Below are 27,975 nucleotides of genomic sequence, written 5' to 3'. Positions count from 1 at the left end.
ACATAAAATACAAAATATCTTATGAAACAATCACAAGATTTGGTACAAAGAAAACACATGGTTATTTTCAAGAGAATTGCTAGTTGCAAATTACATACTTTTTTTTTTAAAGCAACTATATGTTTTTTTACACCAATTAATTGGTCTCATTATTCTGTGCATAAAAGTATTAAGACAAGATTACCGAAAACTGAATGTTTCATAGATATTTTGTATTTTATGTCAAAATACTGTAAACTTCAAGTCTCGTAACTCAAGAAGTACTTAATGAAAAAATATTTTATTATAGTGTTTTGGAAAAGTGCGTTAGAGCCCTATAACTTTTGTATGAAACATTTTTCACGAAAATGCGTAATTTTCTCAAAAAACTGCTGATACGATCGCTCTGATATACCCTGTATAATTAAATTTGATTATTAATCCCAATGCTTCGTCGCATAATAACCGCGAAACATTAGGCAGTCTTTTTTCGCCACCCGTTTAGTAACTACGTAACACTGGACTGTTTTTTCTCGTTGCGCGTTTGCGCTTGCGCAGATTAATCGATCTGTTTTAATTAATTTATTATTAATTATTGCGAAAATTGCAAAACGATAGAAGATTTTCCTATTGAATTTAACCTGCTCTATCTGCACTAATGGGTAAGGCGATTATTACCAGACACTCTGTATGAATTATCGACTTAAAAGCTAAAACAAAAATATAGCAGAAATACAGCATTGTCATAAGATAATGGCAGAAATATGTACATTTTATATAAGATATATACAGGTGTGTGCATCTCACAATTTTTGTACAATATTTTTAATAGTATATTCTAGAGGCAAAAATTTTAATTCAAAAATATTGAAGTCACAATAGTTTTTTAAATCAAAGTTTATAAATATCACGTAAAATTCGCGCACTTAAGCCTATGCGTATAACTACACACGCGCATGATGATCTGTTATCGATTTGTTATTGAATTTCACAAGTCAAATAATATTTATTTTACTGTACAGCTAATTTTATTTTGTCTTGTGGACATTAAAACGATTAGCTAATATTAGAAAATTGTTATATGCAAAATATACTGCTCACAAAAATTAAGAGGACACATTATAGCGTATCGTAGATCAAGCCTGCATACATGCATTTGTTCATTCTTTACAAGATGCTTTTTCTTATCCATTCTATTCCCGCTATGGATTACAAAAGGTCGAGAGATGTGCCATAAATTGTTATTTAAAAAACTTAAATAACAAGCGTATAAATGCTTGTGTCTAACATGTTAATAATATGCATAAATGTTACTTAAATGTCATAAAATGCTCACACATATATATAATATCTACATATAAAAAATAACAAAATAAAATAAGTTAGAGTGTATGTAGTAAAAATCAATATCACCTGACTTGTAAAAATTAATACCAAATAACCAATTGGTAAGTTACTTCGATTGCTCATAACTTAGAAACTATTGTGGCCTCTATATTTTTGTACTAGAATTTTTAATTATATTTTATCTATAAAATATGTTATTAAAATATTATATGGAGGTTGTGAGATATTTTGTATATAGTAATATTGGTCATAGTTGTTTTGTTTACCGCTATACGACATATTTATTTCGTATTTCAGTTTTTCAGACGAATATAAAGACTGCAAAATGCGATTAATCAGATTAAAAATGTTTAATTTTTTGTATTGTCTTTGGGGATCAAAATAGAAACTCTGTTTAATCGGCCGATACACTTCTGCCCATTTACTATCTACATGTCCTCCGCCCCGTGACGCCCCGCTTACCCCTGGCGCCGTCTGACGCACGGCCGCCTCCAGCCAGAATATGTCTCTCAGTACATCTTTCCCCTTTAAGTATAACAGTGGATTAATAAAAATTTAACAATCTTTGATAAGTCTTTTTGGCTTTTTCGACACACGTTCACTTCTTGTAGTCGGTTGTTCCGATTGAGTTGTCGCTGCAGGGGGTATTTGTGCTGAAATTTCCGCTTGTTGATCCGCTCCTCTCGGCGTCTCTGTTTCATTTGGCATTATGTTCTCTAAATCGTATGTGTCACCTTCTTCTTCCTCTTCCCCCTTAAGTGGAATGAGGTGGAACCGATTGCGTCGTATTGTATATCGTTTTTCAGTATTGACATATATGATCTCGGCTCCTTGCTTCGCTTTTCGATGACTCCGGAACGTCTCAGATCAATGATCCAGACTGTAGTTCCTCGCAGCTCTTCAAGTTTCCGTGTGCCATGTTTTCAATCATAGTAATGCTTTTGGGTCTCGATACGGTTTTTCTCTTTTCCCGCTAGTTGTTTCGGATCCGGCGTTGACGGATTCAGTAATGAGGATTTCATTGGAACGGTTGTTTACAATCGGCATCCCATTAATAATTCTGCTGGGGAAAATCCGTTCGACAGTGGCGTTGCTCTATAGTTTAAGAGCGCTTCGTATACGTCTCTCGATTTCTTTAGGCTGCGTTTAATGATCTTTACTCCTGCTTCAATAAACCCGTTGCTTTGTGGAAATTTCGGGCTGGATGTTTTGTGGATAAATCCCCATTGTTTGGCAAATTGGGAGAACACAGATTTGAGTAATGGTCCGAAATGAGTTCCATTATCGCTGTAGATGACCTTTAGTATCCCGTGACGTGCAAAGATGGATTTGAGGTGTAGAATAACTTCCGATTCTTTCAATGTTCGCAATTGCTTCACTTCCGGATATCTGGAATAATAATCAGAAACAAATAAATACCATTTTTGTTCTAGATTAAAAGGTCTATCCCAATTTTTTGCCAGGGCCATTTTGGAAAGTCGGCTGGCATAAGTGGCTCTCGGGCATTCGATGACTCCTTTATACATTGAAAGCATTTTTTCACAAGTGTCTCTATATCGTTCTCGATGCTTGGCCACCAAACTGATACTCGTGCTCGTGCCCGACATTTCGCTATTCTTTGATGTCCATCATGAATTCTATCAAGGATATAGTGACGCAACTCTCCAGGTATAATGATTCTTGATCCCTTCATTAGGAGTCCGTTTTCGACTGCAATCTCGTCTCTTGCTTGCCAAAAGTTTTTGATGTCCGACGTTATTTTACTCTTGTTAGGCCATCCTTGTTCTGAAAACTCTTTAAGTTTTGCACAGATCAGATCCTTGTTTTGCAACTCCACGATATCGCTTAGCTTCTGATCCGAAAATGAAATTTGAGCCTTTTAACCATTTGAACATAGATCGTGACACAGGCTTCGAGGTTTTCTTCTATGTTTCCGTCTTCTTCTGTATTTGGTAATGGACATCTTGAAAGAATGTCTGCAGTTCCTACCTCCTTCCCCGGAATGTGCTTTATTGTATAATTGTATCTCGCTAGTCGAAGTCGCATTCTTTGAAGTTTCGGTGTAATTTCGTCGAGTTCCTTAGTAGTAAAGATTGATACGAGTGGCTTGTGGTCGGTCTCCAGACAAACCGTTATACCTGTAATAAAATCACGAAATCGTTCGCATGCCCATACAAGAGCGTATCTTTCTTTTTCTATCTGGGCCCAATTCTTCTGGTATTTTAACGTTTTACTTGCGTATGCTATAGATCGAAATTTTCCGTCGTCCTGTTTTTGTTTTAAAACAGCTCCTACGCCATAGGCTGAAGCATCTGCTGTTATTGCTGTCTCTCGTGCCGGATCAAACCATACCAAAATTGGTGATTTTGTAACTTCGGTTTTGATGGTTTGAAATGCTGCTTGCTGTTGTGGTCCCCACTGGAATTTGTTTCGTTCACTCAATAACTCGTTGAGAGCGTGAGCCTTTGTTGCCAAGTTGGGTATGAAACGTGCTAAGTAATTGACGGAATCTAGCAGACTTCTGAGCTCGGATAAATTTTCCGGTTCACCCATTTTCTTAATGGTTTCTATTTGTTTCTCGTCGATATGTATACCGTTGCCGTCAATTATATGTCCTAAGAAACTTAATTTTTGTGGTCCAAAATATGCATTTTTTTGCATTGAGTGTTATTTGGCTTCTAGGAGACGTTCGAGTACCTTTTGCAAATATTCATCATGCTCTGACCGTTTTTGCATAGATTAGCACATTGTCAATGTTGACTTGAACTCCTTTTAGTCTCTCTAGGATCTGCAACATTCTTTTTTGAAAAACTTCTGGTGCGGCGTTGATTTCAAATGGCAATCTCAGGTACATGTAGCGTCCAAATGGTGTGATGAACGTTGTCAACTTCTGTAAATTTGTATCTAGTTCACACTGCCAAAACCCGTGGTTTGCGTCTAATTTGGAGAAATATTTAGCTTCTCCCAATCGTCTAAGAATATTTTCTGTAACTGGTATCGGGTGGATCTCTCTCAGAACGTAGCGATTAAGTTGCGTATAATCTATGCACATATGAATGGTATCGTCTGTTTTGGGTACCAGGACGAGTCCTGCACACCACTCCGTTGGTTTTTCTACCGGTGTAATGACTCCGAGTGAAACCATCTTATCCAAGTTGGTTTTTATTTCTTCTAGCAATGGAATCGGAATTCATCTCGACGTTGTTAATGCGTAGGGGCTCGCATTTGGTCGCGTACGGATTGTATACGGTACCTTGAATCGCCCTAATCCCTCGAATAACTTTGGGTATTTGGTTTGCGGATCGAATGACATCCGAGGTTCTGACTTTAGTCTAAGCGTTTCTAACGTAGTTTTTGTCTCCGCAACTGCACCGACGCGTTCGATAATCCCCAGTTTCTCACATGTATCTCCGTCCAGTAGAGCCTGCCCCAGGCCTCGTACGACATAAATTTCGATCAGCCATGCTCCTTGTTTGTAATGGACGGAATTCCGAAAAAATCCCAATGTCTTCATTTCGCCTCTATTTGCGTTCAATAATCTTTTCTGTGGTTTTTGCAGCTTGACATCTGAAAACATTTCATAATATGTGATTTCTGATATACAAGTTATAGACGCACCTGTGTCTGCCCTGAACGTGATGTCCTGTTCGCAGATTTTCACGGTAACATCCCAACGTCTCTGTCGACTTGTCATGTTTACCGCTGCAATGAATGCATCGTCCTTATCATCAACCTAGCGAACTGTCGCAAGTTGCGACAAACTTTTGCGTAATGCCCAATTTTCTTACATTTATGGGAAGTAGTTTTTATTGCTGGGCATTCTTCGTAGGGATGTGGCTCTCCTCCGCATCTTCCGCAAATTCCCGACGAATCTTTTGTAACTTTCCCTTTCTTCTTTTTTTCCTTATTTGAATGAAAAGTATTTTCCTTTTTTTTTTCTTCCAGAAATCGGATTTTTTTTATTTGCACGTGTCAACCTTGTTGATGTTGTTTGGTTATGTCGCTTCATTCAGCTTCTTTGTCTGCTTTTTATCTTGTTCGGCTTGCTTGCTCATTTTGATATCCATTCTTAACGTCAGATCGCTTCGAAGTTGTAGTTTTTCCGCCATTTTCCTGTCGCGAATACCATTCACAATTTTATCGCAAATAAATTCGTCATATAGATCACGGAAATCGCAATATTTTGCTGCGATATGTAGCGCCGCGCCGTTACATATTCGTCTATTGATTCGCCTTCGCGTTGTTGACTGTAAAACATGGTTCTTTCATAAATTATGTTACGTTTTACGATAAATTTTGCTTCGAACCGTTCGACAATTTTGTTATAATTATTTTAATCAGCTTCTCCGAGTTTAAACAAATCGTATATTTCTTGAGCCGTTTCGCCCATGTGATATAATAAGGACGCGACTAGTTTTTTCCCTGACGCTGTTTCCAGATTTGTTACTTCCCGATAAAATTGAAACAACGAATCTATCTTGGCCAGTCAGCAGAATTTGTAAAATTGAATTCATCTAGAGGTCTAACTGTACTGTTTATTGGTGATTCTGCCATTTTTAGGTTATATCACTATCGTTCGTTTTGACCGATACTATTTTCGTCTTCTATCTACTTCGGCTTCTTTTTTTCCTTTCGACAGTTTTCCCCTATTCTTCTTAATTGTCGAATGACTTTTTTCTCTCTTTTTACGCTACCATGTATTGTCTTTGGGGACGATCAAAATAGAAACTCTGTTTCGGCCGGTACACTTCTGCCCATTTACTATCTACATGTCCTCCGCCCCGTGGCGCCGCGCTTACCCCTGGCGCCGCGCCGTCTGACACACGGTCGCTTCCAGCGGAAATATGCCTCTCAGTACATTTCTAAATTTAATTTACAATTCTAATACAAAATTCAAAATATTAAACCTGGTTGATTGGAAACCGGGTAGAATAATGGACAATTATCCGCTTATTAATTATTTAAAATGCAAAATAATAGTTCAAATCCTATATAAAATAATCTTGATTTTTCCATATTATTAATAAATTAATTAATTACTTAAATTTAATTATTTTATTAATTAATTACCTATGTCAATTGTTTATATTATATAGAAAAGAGAAAGAGAGTAAACTATAATATAATGTAAGCAATATTATATACTATATGATTGGAAAATTAAAAGTAATTGGCGATTTCGCTAATAATTATGCAATAATAATAATCAATTTTGTTATATCTATATTAATATAATTGTATTTATATCAGACATTTTATTTTTATCATGTGTTACTGCCATGTAATAATAAGCTATCGATTTTTACTGCATTTCTACTCTTAAGAACTAATAGATCTATCCTTGTCGTGTGTTTGTTGCACAAACTTCTACACAGGGTGTCCGGTAATAATCGCTCCACCCGTCATGTGCAGATAGAGCGGGTTAAACTGAGTAGGAAAGTCTTCTACCATTTTGTGATCTTCGCAATAATTAATAAGAAATTAATTAAAAAATATCGGCCAATTCGCGTGCCTGCAAGCGCATGGCGAGAAAAAACAATTTAATGTTTCGCTGTTATTAGACGCGCGATGAAACATTGAGACAATGAGTATGTTTACACGTCACCCTTAATCGAGTTTAATATCTATAGTTATTACTCTAAAGAATGGAACGGCTGTGATTGGCCAGTTTTAGAACTATGGATGTTATTAAACACAAGAGTGACATGTAAATGAACTCAATGCCAGATTTAAGTCGTGCACAGTGATGCCAGATTCGAAACGCACAACATGCCAAGTCGTAGTGGAACCTTAGGCCGGGTCTACATTGGTCGCAGAATCGTAGATCGTAAGAAAATTGACCAACCACAGTTGATTATTTTTGAAATAATCGACTGCGGTTGGTCAATTTTCTTACGATCTACGATTTTACGACCAATGTAGACCCGGCCTTAGAGCATATAGACATGGAGGGAGAATAGTATATACTTTCCGGGAAACAAAAGTGTCCCCAAGATTGTGCGAGAGAGAAAGGTATAGTAATTCCTGTTCGTCCTCTATACGCGTGCGCTAAACTGGCAGACATAAATGACAGCTCCAAATTTCTTTTAAAATAGGTAACAACTGCATAGCAATAAAAGTTGCTTGGAAACAACGCTTGCGCACAGAAGATGAATAGGAACTTATACCTTTCTCTCTCGTACAGATATTGTGGACACTTTCAGACCAGTATTCTCCCTCCATATCTATATGCTCTAAGAGTGGAACAGATAATGAAACACAAATAAAAATCGCGTACATGTGACCGTCGGCGCTCACACGCACGCGGTTTTCGCTTGTATTTGTATCTCTTCCACTACAACTTGGCTTGATCCGTGATCCGAATCTGGCATTATTGCTTTAGGATTAATAATCAAGTTTATTTATATGTATTGCGCTTAACAACTGTAACATTGGGTTCTTTTCTCGTTGCGCGCTTGTAGACGGACAAACTTTTTAATTAATTTTTCATTAATTAATGCGAAGATTGCAAAATGGTAGAGGACTTTTCTCGGTTTCCGCTCTATCCGCACTCGACGGGTGAGACGATTATTACCGGATACTCTGTATGGAAGTTTGTGGTTTGTTGTCACATCGTGACAGCATGTTATTAATAGATTATGTTGCATTCTTGTCATGTTTCTGCTGTCACGATGTGACATTAGATCATGCTTAATTTCTGTTACATTTTTGTCAATATGATAGACTTTGCTTAAAATTTTGCTACTGTATCTGCTATCATAACATAGCAAACAATAGTCGATGCTTACTGCATTTTCAATGTCGATATTTCATATTAGCAAGCTATACTATAAAGTTGGGATTGAATTTCCTGTTGGCACACTGCTACCCAGATAGCAAAATGTTAGCAGCATGTCGGCAGTATGACAGCAGATCTAATCATGACTTTACAGCAGATTCCTATCCACTGTGTCCGCAATTGATGATATTCTAGCATAGTTAGTAAGCAAAATCTGACAGCAGATTGGCGGCAGAAACCGAGCAGATCTGTCAAACGCAATCTAATAACAGATTGGCGGAAGAAATCGAGCAGGATCTGCACAGTTCCTTACCATTTGAATATATAAGTATAATAAAATTCAATATTTTTCGATGAATATAACAGATGCATAAGACGTGTTATCCGCTACTTATAATTTTTTTTTCATAAATATGATATTTAATGTATAACATATTATATTGTATGTAGTTATATCTCACATAGCAATTTTAAATGTTCAATTTAATCTATTAATTAAATTAATAAAATAAATTGTAAAAATAATTAAATTTATATAATTTATCAAATTTAAGATATAATTTATATGAGAATTAAATTCTGCTTTATGCTTTAAATAGAAAGTAAATGGATAATTTTTCATGTATATCCTATTGATTCTAATAAGTTTAATATTCTCATGTTAGACTTGTCAGATATCAAAAATTAAACTGATAGAAAAATATACTTTTGATCTTTTATTAATAGCCACGACTTGCAGACTTTATATCTATTTTTAACAGAAATTTGATTGCGAGAAAATACATCACATAGCGGTAGGTGAAGGAACTATTAAATAACTGCAAAATGCAGATCCTGTTGTCAATTTGCCATCAGATTGTGCGCGCGCAAATCTTGCTCGATTTCTGCCGTCAATCTGACACCAAACTGCGTTGCGCAAATCCTGCTCGGTTTCTACTACCAATCTGCTATGATAATTCTATACAAATCCTGCTTGATTTCTGCTACTGACTTGCTGCCAAATTATGTCAGCAGATTTTATAACATTTCTGCCAACGTTCTGCTATCATTATCTGATATAACAAGTTTTGTATAAAATCTGCAATTTTTTTGCTGGCAAAAATATATAGCACACAGTTTTAATACATGCTCTTGACAGATTTGGCTATCTGGGTAGTTGTCATATTGCTAGCATTTTGTTATCTGAGTATACATATATATGCTTTTTCTCTCTATTTACTTAAATAATTTATTTAATTAAAATATTTTATGTATGTAACTTTTAAAATATTTGATGGAAATGTATTTCTCATTTGACGCAATTACTTTTAAAGATGGTTATATTTGTATATAAATTTAATGTAGATATATTTCATTTCTGTGTAATGTAGATTTTATATAAATGTAATGTAGATATATTCCAACTCTGAGTCCAAACGCCGTAGCTGACAAAATCATAATAGCAATGAGATGCAACGAAAAATATGCTATTATTCCAAGCTACTTACAAATTATGCTAGCTTTAAAATGGTGAGTAGTTCATTAAATTATTATTACACATATGAACATGAAACATACAGGGTGTCCGATAATAATCGTTCCCATCTCTCGTATGCAAATAGAGCAGATTAAACCGAGTAGAAAAATCCTCTACTATTTTGTGATCTTCTTCGCAATAATTAATGAAAAATTAATTAAAAAAGAACGACTAATTCGCGCGAATACAAGCTTGTAGTAAGAAGAAACATCCCAATGTTTATCGCGATTGCTAGACGCGCGACGAAACGTTGAGAGGAACGCACTACAAAAGGCTATAATTATGTATGTACAGATGGCGTTATTAATGCCTTTCCATCTAAAGCCATGTCCGAGTTAAAAAAAGCTAGACATATTGCCTCTAATTATTTGTCATGACTGTTAAGGCCTTCACACACAAATTGACATAGCTGCATATGCATAACATAAGACTGTCTGGACCAATGAGCATATTATATAAATTAATATGGCGATTTTATGCGACTTTATGTTCGATGCTCATTGGTCCAGTCTTATATTATGCATATGCAGCTATGTCTAATTGTGTGTGATAGCCCTAAGGGTATAACCACACAATTTGCATAGCGTATAAACATATACATAAGAAAATTGATTAGTCCATAAACGTATGCATAAGAAAATAAACCAATCGAATTTCTTATGCATACGCTTATGCGCCTATGCAAGTTTGTGTGTTTATACCCTAAGTTCTTGAAAGAATCAGCAACAATGAGTACGTTTACACGTTACCCTTAAATCGAGTTTAATGACATCTGTAGTTATAAGATTGGCCAATCACAGCTATTCCTCTGAAGAATGGAACGGCTGTGATTGGCCAGTCTTAGAACATCTCATTGAATACGTTTACACGGCAACGTTAATCCGGTTTAGTAACAACCGCTGTTGTAACTACCGGTGTTAGATGCCGTGTAAATGGCTTTAAGCGGATGTTATTACACCAGTTGTAGTAACGCTACTCCTCTGCTGAAGAGAAGGAGTAGACTTACAAATCCGGTTTTAAGAAGATGTGTAAACGCTACGAGAGTTATAACCATAGACCTTATAGATATGGACTGGCAATTGCCTATAGTTTCTGTAAGCAGCAGCGTCCGGAGGAGGTTAGACAGAGAAACATACAACTCTTTCTTTTGCACCAATGGTATTTTCGGACACTCGTAGAGAGAGATAGTACCTTAGAGCATATAGACATGGAGGGAGAATAGTATATACTTTCCGGGAAACAAAAGTGTCCCCAAGATTGTGTGAGAGAGAAAGGTATAGTAATTCCTGTTTGTCCTCTATACGCGTGCGCTAAACTGGCAGACAATGACAACTCCAAATTTCTTTTAAAATAGGTAACAACTGCATAGCAATAACAGTTGCTTGGAAACAACGCTTGCGCATAGGAACATATACCTTTCTCTCTCGCACAGATATTGTAGACACTTTCAGACCAGTATTCTCCCTTCATATCTATATGCTCTAAGGATAGTACTTTCTCTCTCTCCGAGTGTCCGGAAATACTATTGGTGTAAAAGAGAAGTAGTATGTTTCTCTCTCTCCCATTTTATTCAAGTTTGGTACACTTATATGTGGTATTAAAAATCATTTTCCAGTACCAATAACATATTTTTAGATCTACTAGGACTGTGCGTATAAATAATCATATTAAGTTTTTTAACGAAAAAATACCACGGTACACCACTGTTTTTTTCCAAGTTAAATAATTTTTTTTAAACAGTGAATTGTTTTTTAGTTAAAGTAAAAAATTGAAATTAAAAACTGTAAAAATTATAATTTAAAAGCTGAATATTATATTTCAAAGCTATCTATTTTATTCTTTATTTTATAATTATTTTGTAATTATACATAATAATTTATCTTTGCACTTTCATTTAATTTAAAATTTTCATTTCTATACACATGTTATTTTTTTATGTGCTTTGTTGAAATATCATTACATTTTAAAATTTCCAACTCAGTTAATTTTCATTAAGTTGACAACAATAGACCACTTCACTAAGATATTAAAGAGGAATAGTGATGAAATAAATCTTTGCATGTAAACGCACATCACTTTTGAGGAGTTATAACTACGGTTGTTACTAAACCAGATTAACGTTGCCGTGTAAACGTATTCATTGTTTCGGAGCAATTAATTTGACAGCTCTAAGTGTTTGAAGGAAGTGTAGAATGGAGATTAAACCACGAAGAATCAGAAATATATAGGAAGAAGAAAGAAATACAAGACATTTTAATTATTTGAATGGTAAATAATTCTTATGTGATAAATTCATGGACATAATTTATAGATATAATATAAGGTAAGAAAATTAGTCGACCAAACTAGCAAAAAATGTATTTATTTAAAAATCACACAATCCAGAGCGTTGGTAGAGCTGTGGACTGTGTGATTTTTAAATAAATACATTTTTTGCTAGTTTGGTCGACTAATTTTCTTACCTTATATTTTTTCTTCGACTAGCGACTCAAAAGTATTTTTATTATTATATTTATAGATATAAATTAGATTATTTAGTTATAGACATAAGTTCATATAGACAAATTACTCATTATCTAATTTATTATTATTTATTATTTTAACAGATAAATATGCAATATAACGTCCCCACCTTCGATTTTCCTGAAATTTTCTAAATTTGTTCATTTTTATGTATAAAATATATTCTTATATATGTATATATGTATATATATATATATATATATATATATATATATATACTTTTATAGCGTATATTTCAAGGGAATGTTAGATTTATATTTTAATCCATATAAAAAGAATTAAAAAGACAAAATTTGAATCACATTATATTATTTCTTATATTTAAAATAATATATAAAAAATTATTTGTGTTTTTAACTATAGCAGAAAACATTTGTATTTTTAGGAATTTATTTAGATTGAAAATAATAATTTATCAATAATATAAGAAAATAATGTGTTTTGAAGTAAAGCAGAGAATATTTGTTGTACTTTTATGAATTTATTGAGATTGGAGGATATATTTCGCCAATTATTTTGAAAAATTGTACAATACGTTCATTTAAATTAAATTTTCGGGAGGAACTAGTTGTATACTCTTTATATTTTGATTGACTATACAGATTGATCAATCCTTTCGCACAATTAAAGTATTAATATTAACAAACGGCGAAGCGTTTCAATTTCAGGTAAAAAACAATCTGTATAGCCAATAAATAGATTTATGATCGATTCTAACCTTACTTTCTGTCGGTACGGCAGAACCAATTTTAGGATCCCCTTAAGCCGACCTCCTTCTGTCTTACCGACAGAACGATATTTTTCTGCACCCTTTTCTCTTTATTGGTTGAATAGGTAATAAATATTTTTCCACGATTAAAGTACATATAGGGCCGGTCTCACCATCTCCGGTTAACTCAATCGGCCGATTAAATTTAAGAATAACCAACTGCAAAGCTATTATTAATAATTATTATTTATTTATTAATAAATATAAATATTACTTTTGATATTTCAATTATACTTTTAATTAAAATAATTAATTTTACACACTTATTTATTATATGCACGCGGCGCAATAACAATATTTCACAGCTGTCAAATATAATAGGTTGTCAGTTTTAAGCTTTGCAATTGGCAATTCTTAAATTTAATCGGCCGATCGAGTTAATCGGAGATGGTGAGACCGGCCCATAGAAACAAAGTTGGAACCTCTCGATTTTATTTAAAAAACAAAAAAATTTTACTAGTTAAACAATTTTTTTTATATGTACTATAATCGTGAAAAAGCATTTATTATTCTATTCAACCAATAAAAAGAAAAGGGTGCAGAAAAATATTGCTCTATCGATAACGGTCAACATACCCTTAATAAGTATACGCAGTATCTTGCAGCCATAAATTATTATTTTCCTATTTATCGACATCATAAAACTTTAAAATTAATTTTAAAAAACAAGGCATGAGTGACGATTTTCCTTCTCAGAATATATTTTCTACACAAAATTGAACAAATTTACAAAATTTCAGGAAAATCGGCGGTGGGGGCGTTATACTGTACATTTACCTTTTAACATTTATATTCCAACATATTTTTTTACTTATTATTTATATATTAGATTATTTATTATCTAATTTATTATTTATTATATTAATTATATTAATTATATTATATTATATTAATTTATTATTTATTATATTATTTTTATATTCTAATTTATTATTATCTAATTTATAAATTTGTTTATAAATAATAATTTATATTTATGAATTATGTCTATGAATTTATCATCTAAGAATTATTTTCTATTTAAATAATTAATAAGTCTTACACTTCTTTTCTCTTATACTTCCAGCTCTGGCGGGTCAACTAGACAAGGTTTCGACGTACTTGACAAATACTAAATGTATTCTGAACAAATTCTTGATTGAATAGACATAAGATAGATAGATTTTGGACGTACAGACGTCCAAATATAGTTCAGAACCAACATAAAAAAACGTCCAGCTCTTAAATAGGCAGTCCAGATTATGGCCATATTCGGTCCAGATCATCCAACACTGAATAAAATTCGTCTAAACTTTGTCCAAGATTTATTCAGAAAACTACACCGAGGTTTGTTCTTTATTGCTGAACTTTCTGCACTAGTGTACACTAGTGACACCAAAGCGTTCTTTGACTATATAAATATGGACTGCCAGTTACCCCCACTTTTCCTATATGGACAATGCTAAAGAAAGAATCCAACATTGATTCGATATATTGCGATATACGAGGTCTGTAAATAAAGTAATGAGACTTTTTCGAGATGAACTTTTATTTATAATTTAACTATAATTTAACTCTGTCTCCTTCAAAATAGTTCCCTTGGGAAGCCACGCAGCGCCTGAGACGTTGTTTCCAGTCTTCATAGCAGTGCTGGAACTCAGAAACCCGAATGGCCTTCAGCTGGTCAGTTACAGCCGCTTTTACGTTTTCGGTCGTATCAAAGTGACGGTCGTGTGATTCAAATTTAGCTCGTCTGCGATCAATCTGACAGTTAACCGACAGTCAGACCGCACAAGATCTCGAATTCGTTCCACATTTTCGTCATTTCTCGACGTTGATGGCCTTCCAGACCGAGACTCATTTTCAACTGATTCCCGACCTTCGGAAAATGCATTGAACCACTTGAACACCTGGGCTCTTGACAAAGCAGCATCACCGTAGACCTGTTGGAGTTTTGTCAGAGTCTTAGTCGCGTTGTAGCCAAGTTTCAAACAGAACTTGATCGCACACCGTTGCTCGTAATTCCGCTCGCTCATTATAGTGACGCAGCAAAAAAAATCACTTTGCAAAAAAAGCTCTCACAATCCACCTGTTGACACGAGCGACTCGCCACTCACGCTGAAGCTACATAAGATGTTGAAGTGCGCCCACTGTGGCGCGGAGACGCGCAGTGTTAACAATTCGTGCGGTCTGGTACAAGTCTCATTACTTTATTTACAGACCTCGTATTGCGATATATTGCGAGAGTTAGGCCCCGTCCCGATGACCAAAAAGCAGGAATTTCAAACACATCAAGGTTATATCGTTATCAACGAAATCTTTGAGTCAAAGATAAAAATAAAATACATTATAATATTATTATTTAAATAAATAAAAGATAATGATAAAAAACAAGAGGAAACCAAGTAGCAAACTTGTAGCAAAGCTTTCACTTCACAAGGATTAGTTCCTCTGTTCACCATATTTATATAGTCAAAGTGACATTCTGATTGAATTTCAAGCAATATACATGTATATGTACACACATGCATATACATATACATACATATACTCTTCTTTTCTACTTAAATTGTGCATGCGCAGATGCTTATTTCTCATATGTAATACATACTTTTTAGACTCAATTTTTCGGTACAGTATATAAAGGAGTTAGCAGTTTATACTGAGTTCATTGAAAGAACATGTTCGGACGAAAACTTATTCGTTTCAAGCAAATCTCCATCCATGGTCTCCCCCTCCATTGCTTGTGTAACTTGTTAGTGCCTACAACTAATGACACCAAAGCATCAGAGCGCCGGAACAGTATATATTCGTGCCCGAACATGTAGTTATGTAAACGATACTGAAATACCACCCCATGCTCTACCATTTTGCCCGCCTATGCGCAGATCGATGCACATTCTCTTAGTGAACTCAATATAGTAATATCACAGTATTCTTACATATAGTAGGGACACACAGCGTCAACCTTTGACTATATAAATATGGACTGCCAGTTACCTCCACTTTTCCTATATGGACAATGCTAAAGAAAGAATCCAACATTGATTCGATATATTGCGATATATTACAAGAGTTAGGCCCCGCCCCATGACCAAAAGGCAGGAATTTCAAACACATCAAGGTTATATTCAACGAAATCTTTGAGTCAAAGATAAAAATAAAATACATTATAATATTATTATTTGAATAAATAAGAGATAATGATAAAAAACAAGAGGAAACAAATATAAAATCATGAAAATCGTAAAATACAATATTTATTCATATAATCTACTGTCCCTTAAACGAAATGGTTTTTGTACATATGTATGTCTAACAAAATTTTCGTGCATTTTCAGAGAAAGAATTTTAGCTTCGTATTTTAACTTAACTGCTAAGTTAAGTATTCTAATATGATTAATTTAATTAATTCATACTTATGGTTTTCTAATATATCTAATTCTAAAATATGTTTCGAAACTTGTAAAAATTATATTTAAATTTAAGTTTCTAAAAACATCACTTACAATCCGCATATTTACATTTTTACATTTTAATTTATTTTGTAATTTGTACATGTTAAAAACTTTTTCAGTTGTCGAAGTTATGGTATACAAATCTACTCGTGGGTGTCTTAAGAATCCAAAACATAAAATGTTTTGTTGATATGATTTTCATCATATTTTCGTTTATATTTGGTCGATTTACAACCTTCTATGAAACAATATATAATCATCTTATAGCGAATAAAATAAAAATACGTAAATAACACGGTAGCAAACTTGTAGCAAAGCTTTCACTTCACAAGGATTAGTTCCTCTGTTTACCACTTGGTCATTGATATCGCAACAGGTCTTGGATTTCGATATTTAATAGTCAAAGGCGTCAACATCTTTGATCTTTTTCAGCTGACCTTTCAGCAGTCCGTCATGTCTTTAGATTGTAGTACCGTATCAATATTTATGTTATCCCCATTACTATTAAAACAATTTTGCACGGAATACTTTCTTCTGCACTCTTTTTGCCATCATTTTGATGTATCTTTTCGACATCATACTCTTCATTAATTTAATGAAACTTTGACATCACTTTGACTAGATTGTTTTCACTGGGTTATTTTATCAATATTTTTGGCAACGTAGACAGTTTTTAGACAGTATATAGATAAATATTACTAGATAAGGAAGTCTAAAAATGAGACTGGTGGACGTGTTCCGATGTCCAGAACGCATCTAAAACAAGTCTAAGATTATGTCTATTTTTTGTCTATAGTCCATCTAGTTAATCCGCCAGGGAGACGACACCTTATAATTTAACCTTCTCACAAACTTAAAGCTGTCAAATTGATTGCTCTAAAAAGAACATTGCCCGTTCCTTCAAGAATCTATAGTTATAATGCACAAATAACTAAACGCGATGTGTTTAGCTCACAGATTTTTATATGTATATTACACAGTATAAATTCAGAAGGAGGCTATATGGAGCCACGCATAGGATGTAGGTACGCAAATACTAAAAACAAACTTGTTGGAATAACAAATTTATTAAATCTAAACGTTTCGGTCCTTTCTTTGGACCTTCAATAAAGGACCCCGCACCGGTCATAGGGGGAAAATGTCTTTCTGCGGATTTGGCTAATTTTTGGATATGTTGTAGTTCTCGTCATTCTGAACAAATGTCTCAATGGGCAGAATGATCTAATGAGCCGTTTCCGTGCTACAAGCCCTGAAAGGTCCAGATTTAACATGCAAAAGTATAAGTTTTTCGACTCGAAATAAGGAAGGATGGATTTTTTTCTTCAATTCTTAACTGTATTGATGACAATTATTGTTTAGAGTCGTATAAAGACAACGGATGTATGTAGTACAGTCCAATCTATGTGGATTTATAATGTATGTCAATTATAAAAGTGGACATATAATGTGTATGTATAAGTTGAATATATATTTGATATTATATATATAGTTTATAACATCCGTTGTCTTTATACAACTCTTAACAATAATTATCATCAGTACAGTTAAGAATTGAAGAAGAAAAATCCATCCTTCTTTATTTCCAGTCGAAAAACTTATATTTTTACATGTTAAATCTGGACCTTTCAGGACTTGTAGCACGGAAACGGCTCATTAGATCATTCTGCCCATTGAGACATTTGTTCAGAATGACGAGAACTACAACATATCCAAAAATTAGCCAAATCCGCAGAAAGACATTTTCCCCCTATGACCGGTGCGGGGTCCTTTAATACAATAAATTATAATGTGGAATCTACATACTGACGCACGCAGCGCAAAAAGCCGTGAGCCCTCCGATCGATACCCCACTAAGTAGACAAAGTGAAATAATATGTCATGAGGTACTCAAAAGTGGACTCTAATGAAGAGTATAGTGAGGAATTTCCGACAGGGGGCTCACTCTTACTCACACACTCATCCATCGCACGTTCACACGACCGTACGCGGACGCGTCCGACGCACGAGTGAAGAAGATATTCGGTTTGATGCTATTTATAAGGCGCCATACAATGGCTCATAGCCTGTTATCGAAGTCCATGTCAAACACAATGTGTGGAATTTATTTCTCTCCCTCTCTCTCTCTCCCTCTCCCTATCCCTCTCCCTCTCCACTCTCTCTCTCTCCCTCTCTCTCCCTCTCTCTCCCTCCCCCCTCCGTCTCTTTCCCTCTATCACTGTTCCCCTTTCCTCTCGCTTCCCCCCCTTCTCTATCTCCTTCTCTCAAACATACAATGTATGGAAATTAACGTTACAACTGATTTATGGCTCTATAAAGGAATTCAATAACAACTAAACGAAGAGTCTTTCAGGAAATTTGTAGCATATTTGTCACAACAGATATATATGCTTGACTTAGACACTCTGTGTCTTCTTGTCGGTTTAGGCCATTTATCTGGCGCCTGATAAACAGCATCTCTGATACAAGTCTCTTTCTTAGAAACGGTTCCTCATCCAAGATCTCAACGTTATCCCAATCAAATTCGTGGTTATTCAGCCTGTGGTCCGTGATCACGGATTTTTGCGCGGTGTTTCTTTTTATGTGATTTCTGTGCTCCCTAATGCGTGTTCTCAACTGTCTGCTGGTCTGACCGACATAAGAGGCATTACAATTTTGACATGAAATTTTGTATACAACGTTATTATGCCAGTCTTTCTGCAGTGTGTCTTTATGCACGCGGATAAACGAGCGTAACTTATTCAAACCTGTGTAGGACATTTTTACATCTAGATCACGGACCACATGGCTAAACTGCTCGGAAAATTTGGGTATGTATGGGACATTAAAATATGCAACGCGGGCCGAATTAGTATCAGGTGTTCTGTTAGCGTCACCTGAATTATTATTTTTATTTCTCGCAAACAAAGTCCTAAGCCTTTTGTGAAATGTTTCAAAAATCAGTTGCAATGGATAATACCCCAATGACCAATTCGAGGTTCTTTTGGTGATATCTTGAGTGTGATAACCAGAAAGCCCTGTCTATTAGGCCAAATATTGTGCCTCTCTTGTGGCAGAGAGGGTGACAGGAGTAATAATTCAGATATCTTCCCGAAAATGTTGGTTTATGGTACCAGTCGAATTCAACATATCCCCGGTTTAGAATGAATGTAACATCCAAAAAATCGAGTCTATTGCCCCCCCTTTCCAAAGTAAACTGTAATCTATTATGACACGCGTTAAACTGTCTTAGTATCTCCTGGCTCGTCCCGGGAGGGACGGCCAACGCGATATCATCAACATAGCGTACGTAGATCGGGAGTTCAAAAGGAAGGTCTCCTATCACCCTGCTCTCCAAATTTTGGGGGCAATCCGGCTTGTTCTTCACTCAACTTTTTTCACCTTTGATGGCATAATCTATCAACAAACCTTCGGAGCGCCCATGGGCTCTCCGCTGTCTCCCATAGTAGCTGATTTAACCATGCGCGATTTGAAGTCCGATTGAAGATTGAATTACAATAATTCTCACAAAATCCTCACAAATCGTCTACTACATTCAACAATCAAAAATATACTGTGCCTGGTATAGAACAGTGATGCCAGAAACTGACTCCGGTAGAACATGCACAAACGCGAATGCTGCGCAGTACGACCAAGCGTCCGTCGCCGCGCGCCGCGGAGCGCGTCCTGCAGTACAAATTAATTTATTCCATACAAATGGGATCAAATGACAGCTCCGTGAACTTGGCCCCCCAATTTTGACTTTTTGAGTTTTTTTTTTTAAATCGTTTGTAAGTCGTTTGTAGGTGATTGTTAGATTAATTAAAACGTTTGTTAGATTAGCCTCGCGCTGCAAAATAAAAAATAAAATTGACCGTGAAGTTAGCCCCCGGTTTTTTATTTTGATCCTATTTAAGTTTTGCAGAGGCTCAATCGATGCGGAATCGTTTGTTGGTCACGAATATGCTAATTAGAACGTTTGTTAGATCGTCGTTTCTTAAATAAAAGCAAAAAACGATATTTGATAATTTTCTAGGGAAATATCCGCAAAGTTATCCCCCGGCTTTTAATTTCGATTATTTAAGTTTTGCAGAGGCTCAATCGATGCGCAATCGTTTGTTGGTCACGAATATGCTAATTAGAACGTTTGTTAGATCGTCGTTTCTTAAATAAAAGCAAAAAACGATATTTGATAATTTTCTAGGGAAATAACCGTGAAGTTAGCCCTCGGCTTTTAATTTAGATTATTTAAGTTTTGCAGAGGCTCAATCGATGCGGAATCGTTTGTTGGTCACGAATATGCTAATTAGAACGTTTGTTAGATCGTTGTTTCTTAAATAAAAGCAAAAAACGATATTTCGCGTGTCGCTAATCGCGATGGTCTGCCGGAGCCATAAGGGTGAAAACCCATGCAGCGGAATAGCAGAACGCGGAACCAGCGGATCGCCAATCACCGAGTTATTCCGATAGAACCCTTCGTCGAGCTCTATGAGGAATAATTCCGTGATTGGCGATCCGCTGGTTCCGCGTTCTGCTATTCCGCTGCATGGGTTTTCACCCTAACGCGTACCGCGTAACCAATCAGAGTCGTTCCGCGTTTTCTATTACGGCTCTGATTGGTTACGCGGTACGCGTTATGGCTCCGGCAGCCAGCGCGATTAGCGCGAAATATCGTTTTTTGCTTTTATTTAAGAAACGACGATCTAACAAACGTTCTAATTAGCATATTTTTGACCAACAAACGATTCCGCATCGATTGAGCCTCGGCAAAACTTAAATAATCTAAATTAAAAGCCGAGGGCTAACTTCACGGTTATTTCACTAGAAAATTATCAAATATCGTTTTTTGCTTTTATTTAAGAAACGACGATCTAACAAACGTTCTAATTAGCATATTCGTGACCAACAAACGATTCCGCATCGATTGAACCTCTGCAAAACTTAAATAATCGAAATTAAAAGCCGAGGGATAACTTCACGGTTATTTCCCTAGAAAATTATCAAATATCGTTTTTTGCTTTTATTTAAGAAACGACGATCTAACAAACGTTCTAATTAGCATATTCGTGACCAACAAACAATTCCGCATCGATTGAGCCTCTGCAAAACTTAAATAGGATCAAAATAAAAAACCGGGGGCTAACTTCACGGTCAATTTTATTTTTTATTTTGCAGCGCGAGGCTAATCTAACAAACGTTTTAATTAATCTAACAATCACCTACAAACGACTTACAAACAATTAAAAAAAAAAAAAACTCAAAAAGTCAAAATTGGGGGGCCAAATTCACGGAGCTTCAAATGACCATTCTAAAAAAATTTTATTTTTATAGAAAATGAAACGAGGAATACGATGGTATTTTTTTACATTTTTAAACTGATGGCCTCGAGTAGTAAAATGACTTTAATTGTTTATAATAATTACAAGTTAACAACAAATATAATAATAATCGACATTAAAATGAAGATAATTCTATTACCTTGAAAATGAGCCTAAATTGAACTCTATACGATGAATAGAAGCGGAGTTATCGCGATTTAAATAAGTGCATAATCGACGAGTTTTCAAAATTTTAACCGTCTGTTTTTTCGAAAATATTGACGAAAAAAAAAAATGCCAAAATACGTGTCGGCTTATTTTGTATAAGAAACGCGTAAAAAATGTTTGAAGCAAATAAAAAAAGTGACCCAATATTTTCTACAAAATCCGTTCGATTTGTAAAAGAATGTCTCATATAGGAAAAGTGGGGGTAACTGGCAGTCCATACTTCTTCTTCTTCTTCTTCTTCTTTTATGGCTGCTTGAGCTTTAGGGATTACTCATACACCATTAATTGACTTAAATAATTCAAACTGCTCTCAGATCACAGATCTGAGGATACTTTCCAAAAAATATATTTTATGCGTAAAAACGCGATGAAACACGTCCGCACACGTCGAAGGACGCCAACGGACAATGGCAGTTCATATTTATATAGTCAAAGGTTGCACTGCAATAAAGAACGGACCAGTGCTATCTTGCACTGCAATAAAGAACGCTTTGGTGTCACTAGTGTACACTAGTGCAGAAAGTTCAGCAATAAAGAACAAACCTCTAATTTCATTGATACCATGCGCTAACAATGCGTTCCGAAATGAACGTAAGCGCTTACGCTTGTTCACGCTCACGCTGCCCTACCTCGCAAGAATAAGCGTTTGTGAGCAGAAGTTATGACGTCACGATGACGTCATTAGTCGATCTGTGAGCGCTTACAACTCCAAAGCGAACGATGTGAATGAGTACGTTTACACGTCACCCTTAATCGGGTTTAATAACATCCGTAGTTCTAAAACTGGCCAATCACAGCCATTCCTCTGAAGAATGTAACGGCTGTGATTGACCAGTTCTAGAACTACGGATGTTATTAAACCCGATTAAGGGTGACGTGTAAACGTACTCATTGAGTAATAACGCTTAAAAGCGCTTTAAGCGTGTAAGCGTCCAAACCGAACGCACCCTTAATATGTCTATGTCAATGACATATATATATAGACGAAGCATTCGATCTGTGGAGTGAAGCCGGAAATTGGTAGAATACGACAGAGTGAGATAATTGTTTTGACACTTTTCTTTCCCACTCTATCGTACAGAAGAGAATATGGCCGCCCTCTAGCTATCAAAGCTGTCAAGTCACAGTATATACAGTAGCGCAACTCCCTGTCGGCACCTTTGATGTCAATGTTGGTCAAAACGGAGTGCGCATGCACGAACTAAGTGAGCTGCCTAGTAACGCCATCTGAACTTCTCTCTCGCTTACTCTCTCGTTTTTACTTTTCGTTCTCTCTCGAACTCATTGATACATGTGGCAATAAATAATAACCTAAAATAATATATTTTAATGAAAAATACATAGAGATAAGTTGTTAATAATATAAAAAATAGGAAAATAAAAAAAATAAATATAACAATATAATATAAATGTATATAGATCTGTATATCCATTATAAAATAAATTTATGTAATATATATATACATATATATATATTGTACATATTTTAAAATTATATTAATTTTTTTATTTTTTATTTATATATATATATATATTTTTTTAAATATATTATCAAATATGTATCTCTATATTATTTTGAGTTAATATTTATTGTGCTACATGATCAATGAGTTAGAGAGAGAACGACAAGTAAAAGCAAGAGAGTAAGCGAGAAGGAAGGATTTACTTAGTTCGCGCATGCGCACTCCATTTTGGCCAACACAAAATCGGGAGAGTTGCGCTACTGTATATACTGTGGTCAAGTATACTGTCATGACAGCCAAAAGATAGAGTGAGAAAGAGAAAGAAAATAGAGTGAGAAAGAAAAGTATCAAAACAACTATCTCACTCTGTCGTATTCTACCAATTTCCGGCTTCACTCGCTGCTACAGTAAAAGTATAGGAATGCTTCGTCTATACGTATATATATGTCATTAGCTATGTGTCAACACGGTTTCAGTTTCATGCTCCGCCCAGTACTATATGTATGTGTGTGCTACATGTATACAGGACATTACAGGCCTGACCATCGACATATAGGCCGGTACTCATAGTCCGTTCTTATTTCAAGACCGTCTTAAGTAGTCTTAAGATGCAAATACGGCTCTGTGATTGGTTAATCACATCTTAAGATTGTACTTAAGACAATCTTAAATATGAGAACCGACTATGAATACCGGCCATAGTATGAACTACGCGATCTATCGAAAAACATGACCGACAAAAAAAAAGAGGTAGCGACTGCTAGAGGTCAAGCTCTGTCTCTTTCTATTTAATAACGTAGTAAAGCGTTTGTACACCTCGGGGTCAATAATTTCTTACGTTATGATTTGATTAAATGGATAACTTGAAATTTACAAAAGCATCGGATAATACATAATCTATAACCTAATTGTAAACAAAAATTACAAAATTACAAATATTACTCACCGATAAAACGACAAATCTCGTGATTTGTCTAATCTTTTTTTGCAGATGAAACACGTAAACACCATTTTGAACAAAAATATTTTTTTTCTTTTTTTAGAATTAATGAATGATAAATTATTCACGATAAATGATACTTTCATCGATGTCTTGACAGATAAAAGAACGGGGTTCCTCGTCTGTCAATACATCCCTAATATCTTCTGGGCGGTAACAAAAGCAACCAATAGGAGCATTAGAAAGAGAGAGCAATTGACCTCTACCTCGTTCCCTCTTTGTTTAATTCTGCCAGACACTTTTTGACAGGTTTTTATATGGGATCGCGTAGTCCATACTATGGACTACGCGATATGTCGATGGGCCTGACATGGCGACTATAACCAATCAAGTAGGAACAAGATCGTGCCTCTCTTATTATAGGATTCTAATGAGAAGGCATTAATGACGCCATCTGTACAAATGACGCGTAATACTAGAATCTTGTGCGTCTAGCAAACGTGTAATGTGTAATGTTGGGCTATTTTTTCTCGTCGCACGCTTATATTCGAGCCGTTTGGTCAATCTTTTTAAATTAATTTATTATCTTTACTATGAAGATCGAAGAATAATAACGATTTTCCTGCTCGGTTTAATCCGCTTTACCTGCACACTGAACGTGTGAAAATTATTACCAGACACCCTGTATATTCTATATATTTAAAACTCAGGATATTTCCGTGGCCTTGCACCGCTATGCTGCTTCGCGGATTGGTCAAAGACGCTTCACCGGGCCATGTAGATAGCGAATCATGTGACTCTGCAGTTGCAATAACAGAAGAAACGTGTATTGTTTCGCCATCGAAGGATCAAAACGGCGGAACCATTCATCAAGAATTGGCTAGACGTATCTCTAGCTCCGAAAGAAAACCTTAAACTTTTTTGTCGCTTTGGTTTTAATATTAAGATATTAAAAAGATATAAATATATGAAAATATGAAAGATATAAATATATGTTTAAGATATTTGTTATCAAATGCACTTCTATTTTGCGAAGTATTAGTGTTGGCTTTTAGTTTTCTATATTTTGATCTTACAAGTTATATTTCAGCAGTCAAAAAATAAATATTGCGAAATGGAGTGATTTAATGCAAATGTAGGAAGCTTCCATATATGTATATTGATTTCGATTATATCGGCGGATTATTTCAAAATCGTATCGAAATTCATCTTAAAACATTTTGCTTTGTACAAGATTAAAATGATTTTTATCATTAGGTTACTAGTGCGTTAAAGAATTGGAAAACACGTGTAAATATATATATGTGCACCTCCTAGCAATGTTACATCACATCTATAAAATTTTATATAGTAATTTTATAATATTCTGAATGTGATTTTAACAACAAAATTATTAATTGATATACTTAAAATTATTTGTGCGATTGCGTGACATTTTATTTTTTCACTTTAAAATATAATATTTAAAATATAGTAAGAAAAATAGACAAATAACATATAATGTTAAAAAAATGTGATACTGAACCTGTAAGTAACGTCAGTATTAGATATAAGAATATAAGAATATAAAATATAAGATATAAGAATATAAGAATAATATAACAAAATGTTCGGTTTTTTAATATCGCAGTATTTTAATATTCTTTCCTGTGCTACTCCGTCACAATTTCACATTTGTGATTATATGACCATGACACCATAAAGTGAGAAAGCGAGTAATAAATCAAACTATGTATGTTTTTAGGGTAAATCTTGATAAAAGGGGACCCAGTCCGAATAACCTTGACCTTCACATATGTTGTCAAGGTCATGACCCTGAGTAACCTCCAACAGGTTTTAGCCGTCGCTCGTTGTTAATCAAAAAGTTATTAACAAAAAAACTTTACGTTTAATTTTATAATTTGAACTTGAAATCTAAAGCAGGCCCTAAACGGTCAATATTATTACACAATAATATTAAAGACATATCCCCTCTTTATACAATGCATTAACAGCAATATTGCAAATATAGACCTGCTTTAGATAAAGTTGCAAACAAGGTCTATATTTGCAATATTGCTGTTAATGCATTGTATAAAAAGGGGGTGTTTTTAATATTATTGTACAATATTATTGTGTAATAATATTGACCGTCTAGGGCCTGCTTTAGATAAAGTTCAAATTATAAAATTAAACACACATTTATAATATCAACTTTTTTTATTAATAATTTTTTAATAAACAGCGAGCGACGGCTAAAACCTTTTGGAGATTACTCAGGGTCACGACCTTGACAACATATGTCAAGATCAAGGTCATTGGGGCTGGGTTTCCTCTTGTCAATATTTCCTGTTTTTAGTTTCATATAGTAATATAGTACACAAAACGTATGTGTTTATACATATACTACATTCTATATATATATATATATATATATATATATATATATATATATATTTAAGTCTGTTCGTTTGCTCGCTAGATTGTTTGCACTTGATATAAGATGAATATACATATATTCCTTGGAAAGAGGGAGGGGGAGAGAGAGAGAGAGAGAGAGAGAGAGAGAGAGAGAGAGAGAGAGAGAGAGAGAGAGAGAGAGAGAAAGCATAGAATCTATATAAATGTAGAAATTACAAATAAAACAAACAAATTTAATGTAATTAAAAAAAACTAAGTAGATGCATTAAGAATAAGAAAGTTTGGTTTTCATCTGTTCAAAATATAGAAGTTTTGTTGTATTAGACCAAAATTATCTATAATTTACTACTACATATAGAACTGCAGAAATGTGCTAGCATAATGTTTAAAAAATATTGACAATTCTACAGAATTTGTAAAGATGATTATTTTTCATTTTTGCCGTCTCAATTACAGAAAATATTTGCATTATAAGAATGAATGGTATTAATGTATGCCAAACGATATATGTACATATAATGAATGTTGCACGCGGTTTTATGCTTCAGTTCTCCAAAGTGTAGATTTAAGTGATGATTACGTATAATATCGCGTGTTATATTGAATTACATCGATAAAGGTATTAAAAGGGTGCAAACATAAATAACATATATGTAAAGTTTATGTTACATTAGTAATATGTATACAAATGTAAATCTTATAGCAAATAGATCTTAATAGAGAAAAGTTTAAAGAAATATATATGTATACAATATATGTATGTATGTATGCTGTATGTATAAATGTATGTATGTATATTTGTACAAGCAACAGTGTTCAAGCTATATAGCCTCACTTTATTTTTAATATTAAATATGGCTATACAGTAAGGAGCAAAAGTTCCGCAATTTTTTATTGGATATTCTTGTAGCTGATGTTGAGACGTTTCCAAAACACTATAATAAAATATTTTTTATTAAGCATTTTTCGAGTTATAAGACTTGAAAGAACCCCTCCATTTCCTTATGGAAATTGCGTTTCGGTGAAATTAACTGAAACTTTGCAGAAATATTGTTCATGTGATGCTGATCAAAAGGCAACATTGCCACGACCCCCAAAAATCAATCGCGTCTATACAGAGTAGGGTAACATAGGTAAGTCTATACAGGCCCACCGAAAACGAAACAGACATGTTTTTAGGGTGAAATTTTTAGGGTGAAATTAACCCCTTTTTTGGGGTTGAAGTTAGGTGAACAAAAATAGCCAATTAATATGTCCCCCTTGAAAACAAAGTTACCTGTCCGAGCGTTTTTTTAACAAAT

General features: G+C 34.5%; 1 protein-coding gene across 2 annotated transcripts in view; it reads left to right on the top strand.

Annotated features, from left to right (window-relative positions):
• Positions 1-27,636, top strand: part of LOC145933221 (epidermal retinol dehydrogenase 2-like) — a 74,818-nt gene extending 47,182 nt beyond the window's left edge. Inside the window, exons 7-8 of one of the 2 annotated variants that reach the window (XM_083032788.1) lie at positions 9,497-9,613; positions 24,985-27,636. In XM_083032788.1, the coding sequence (XP_082888914.1) occupies positions 9,497-9,613; positions 24,985-25,189 (322 nt within the window). In that variant the 3' untranslated portion in view covers positions 25,190-27,636. The remainder of the gene's footprint in view (positions 1-9,496; positions 9,614-24,984) is intronic. The other variant, XM_083032789.1, reaches the window with a different exon arrangement.
• Positions 27,637-27,975: the final 339 nt, after the last annotated feature.

Source organism: Prenolepis imparis, unplaced genomic scaffold, assembly GCF_030444845.1.
Source record: "Prenolepis imparis isolate NDT839.2.m4 unplaced genomic scaffold, iyPreImpa1.0 SCAF_2, whole genome shotgun sequence".
NCBI lineage: Eukaryota > Metazoa > Arthropoda > Insecta > Hymenoptera > Formicidae > Prenolepis > Prenolepis imparis.
The sequence above is the reverse complement of the archived record's forward strand: the minus strand, read 5'-3'. Positions and strand labels throughout refer to the sequence as shown.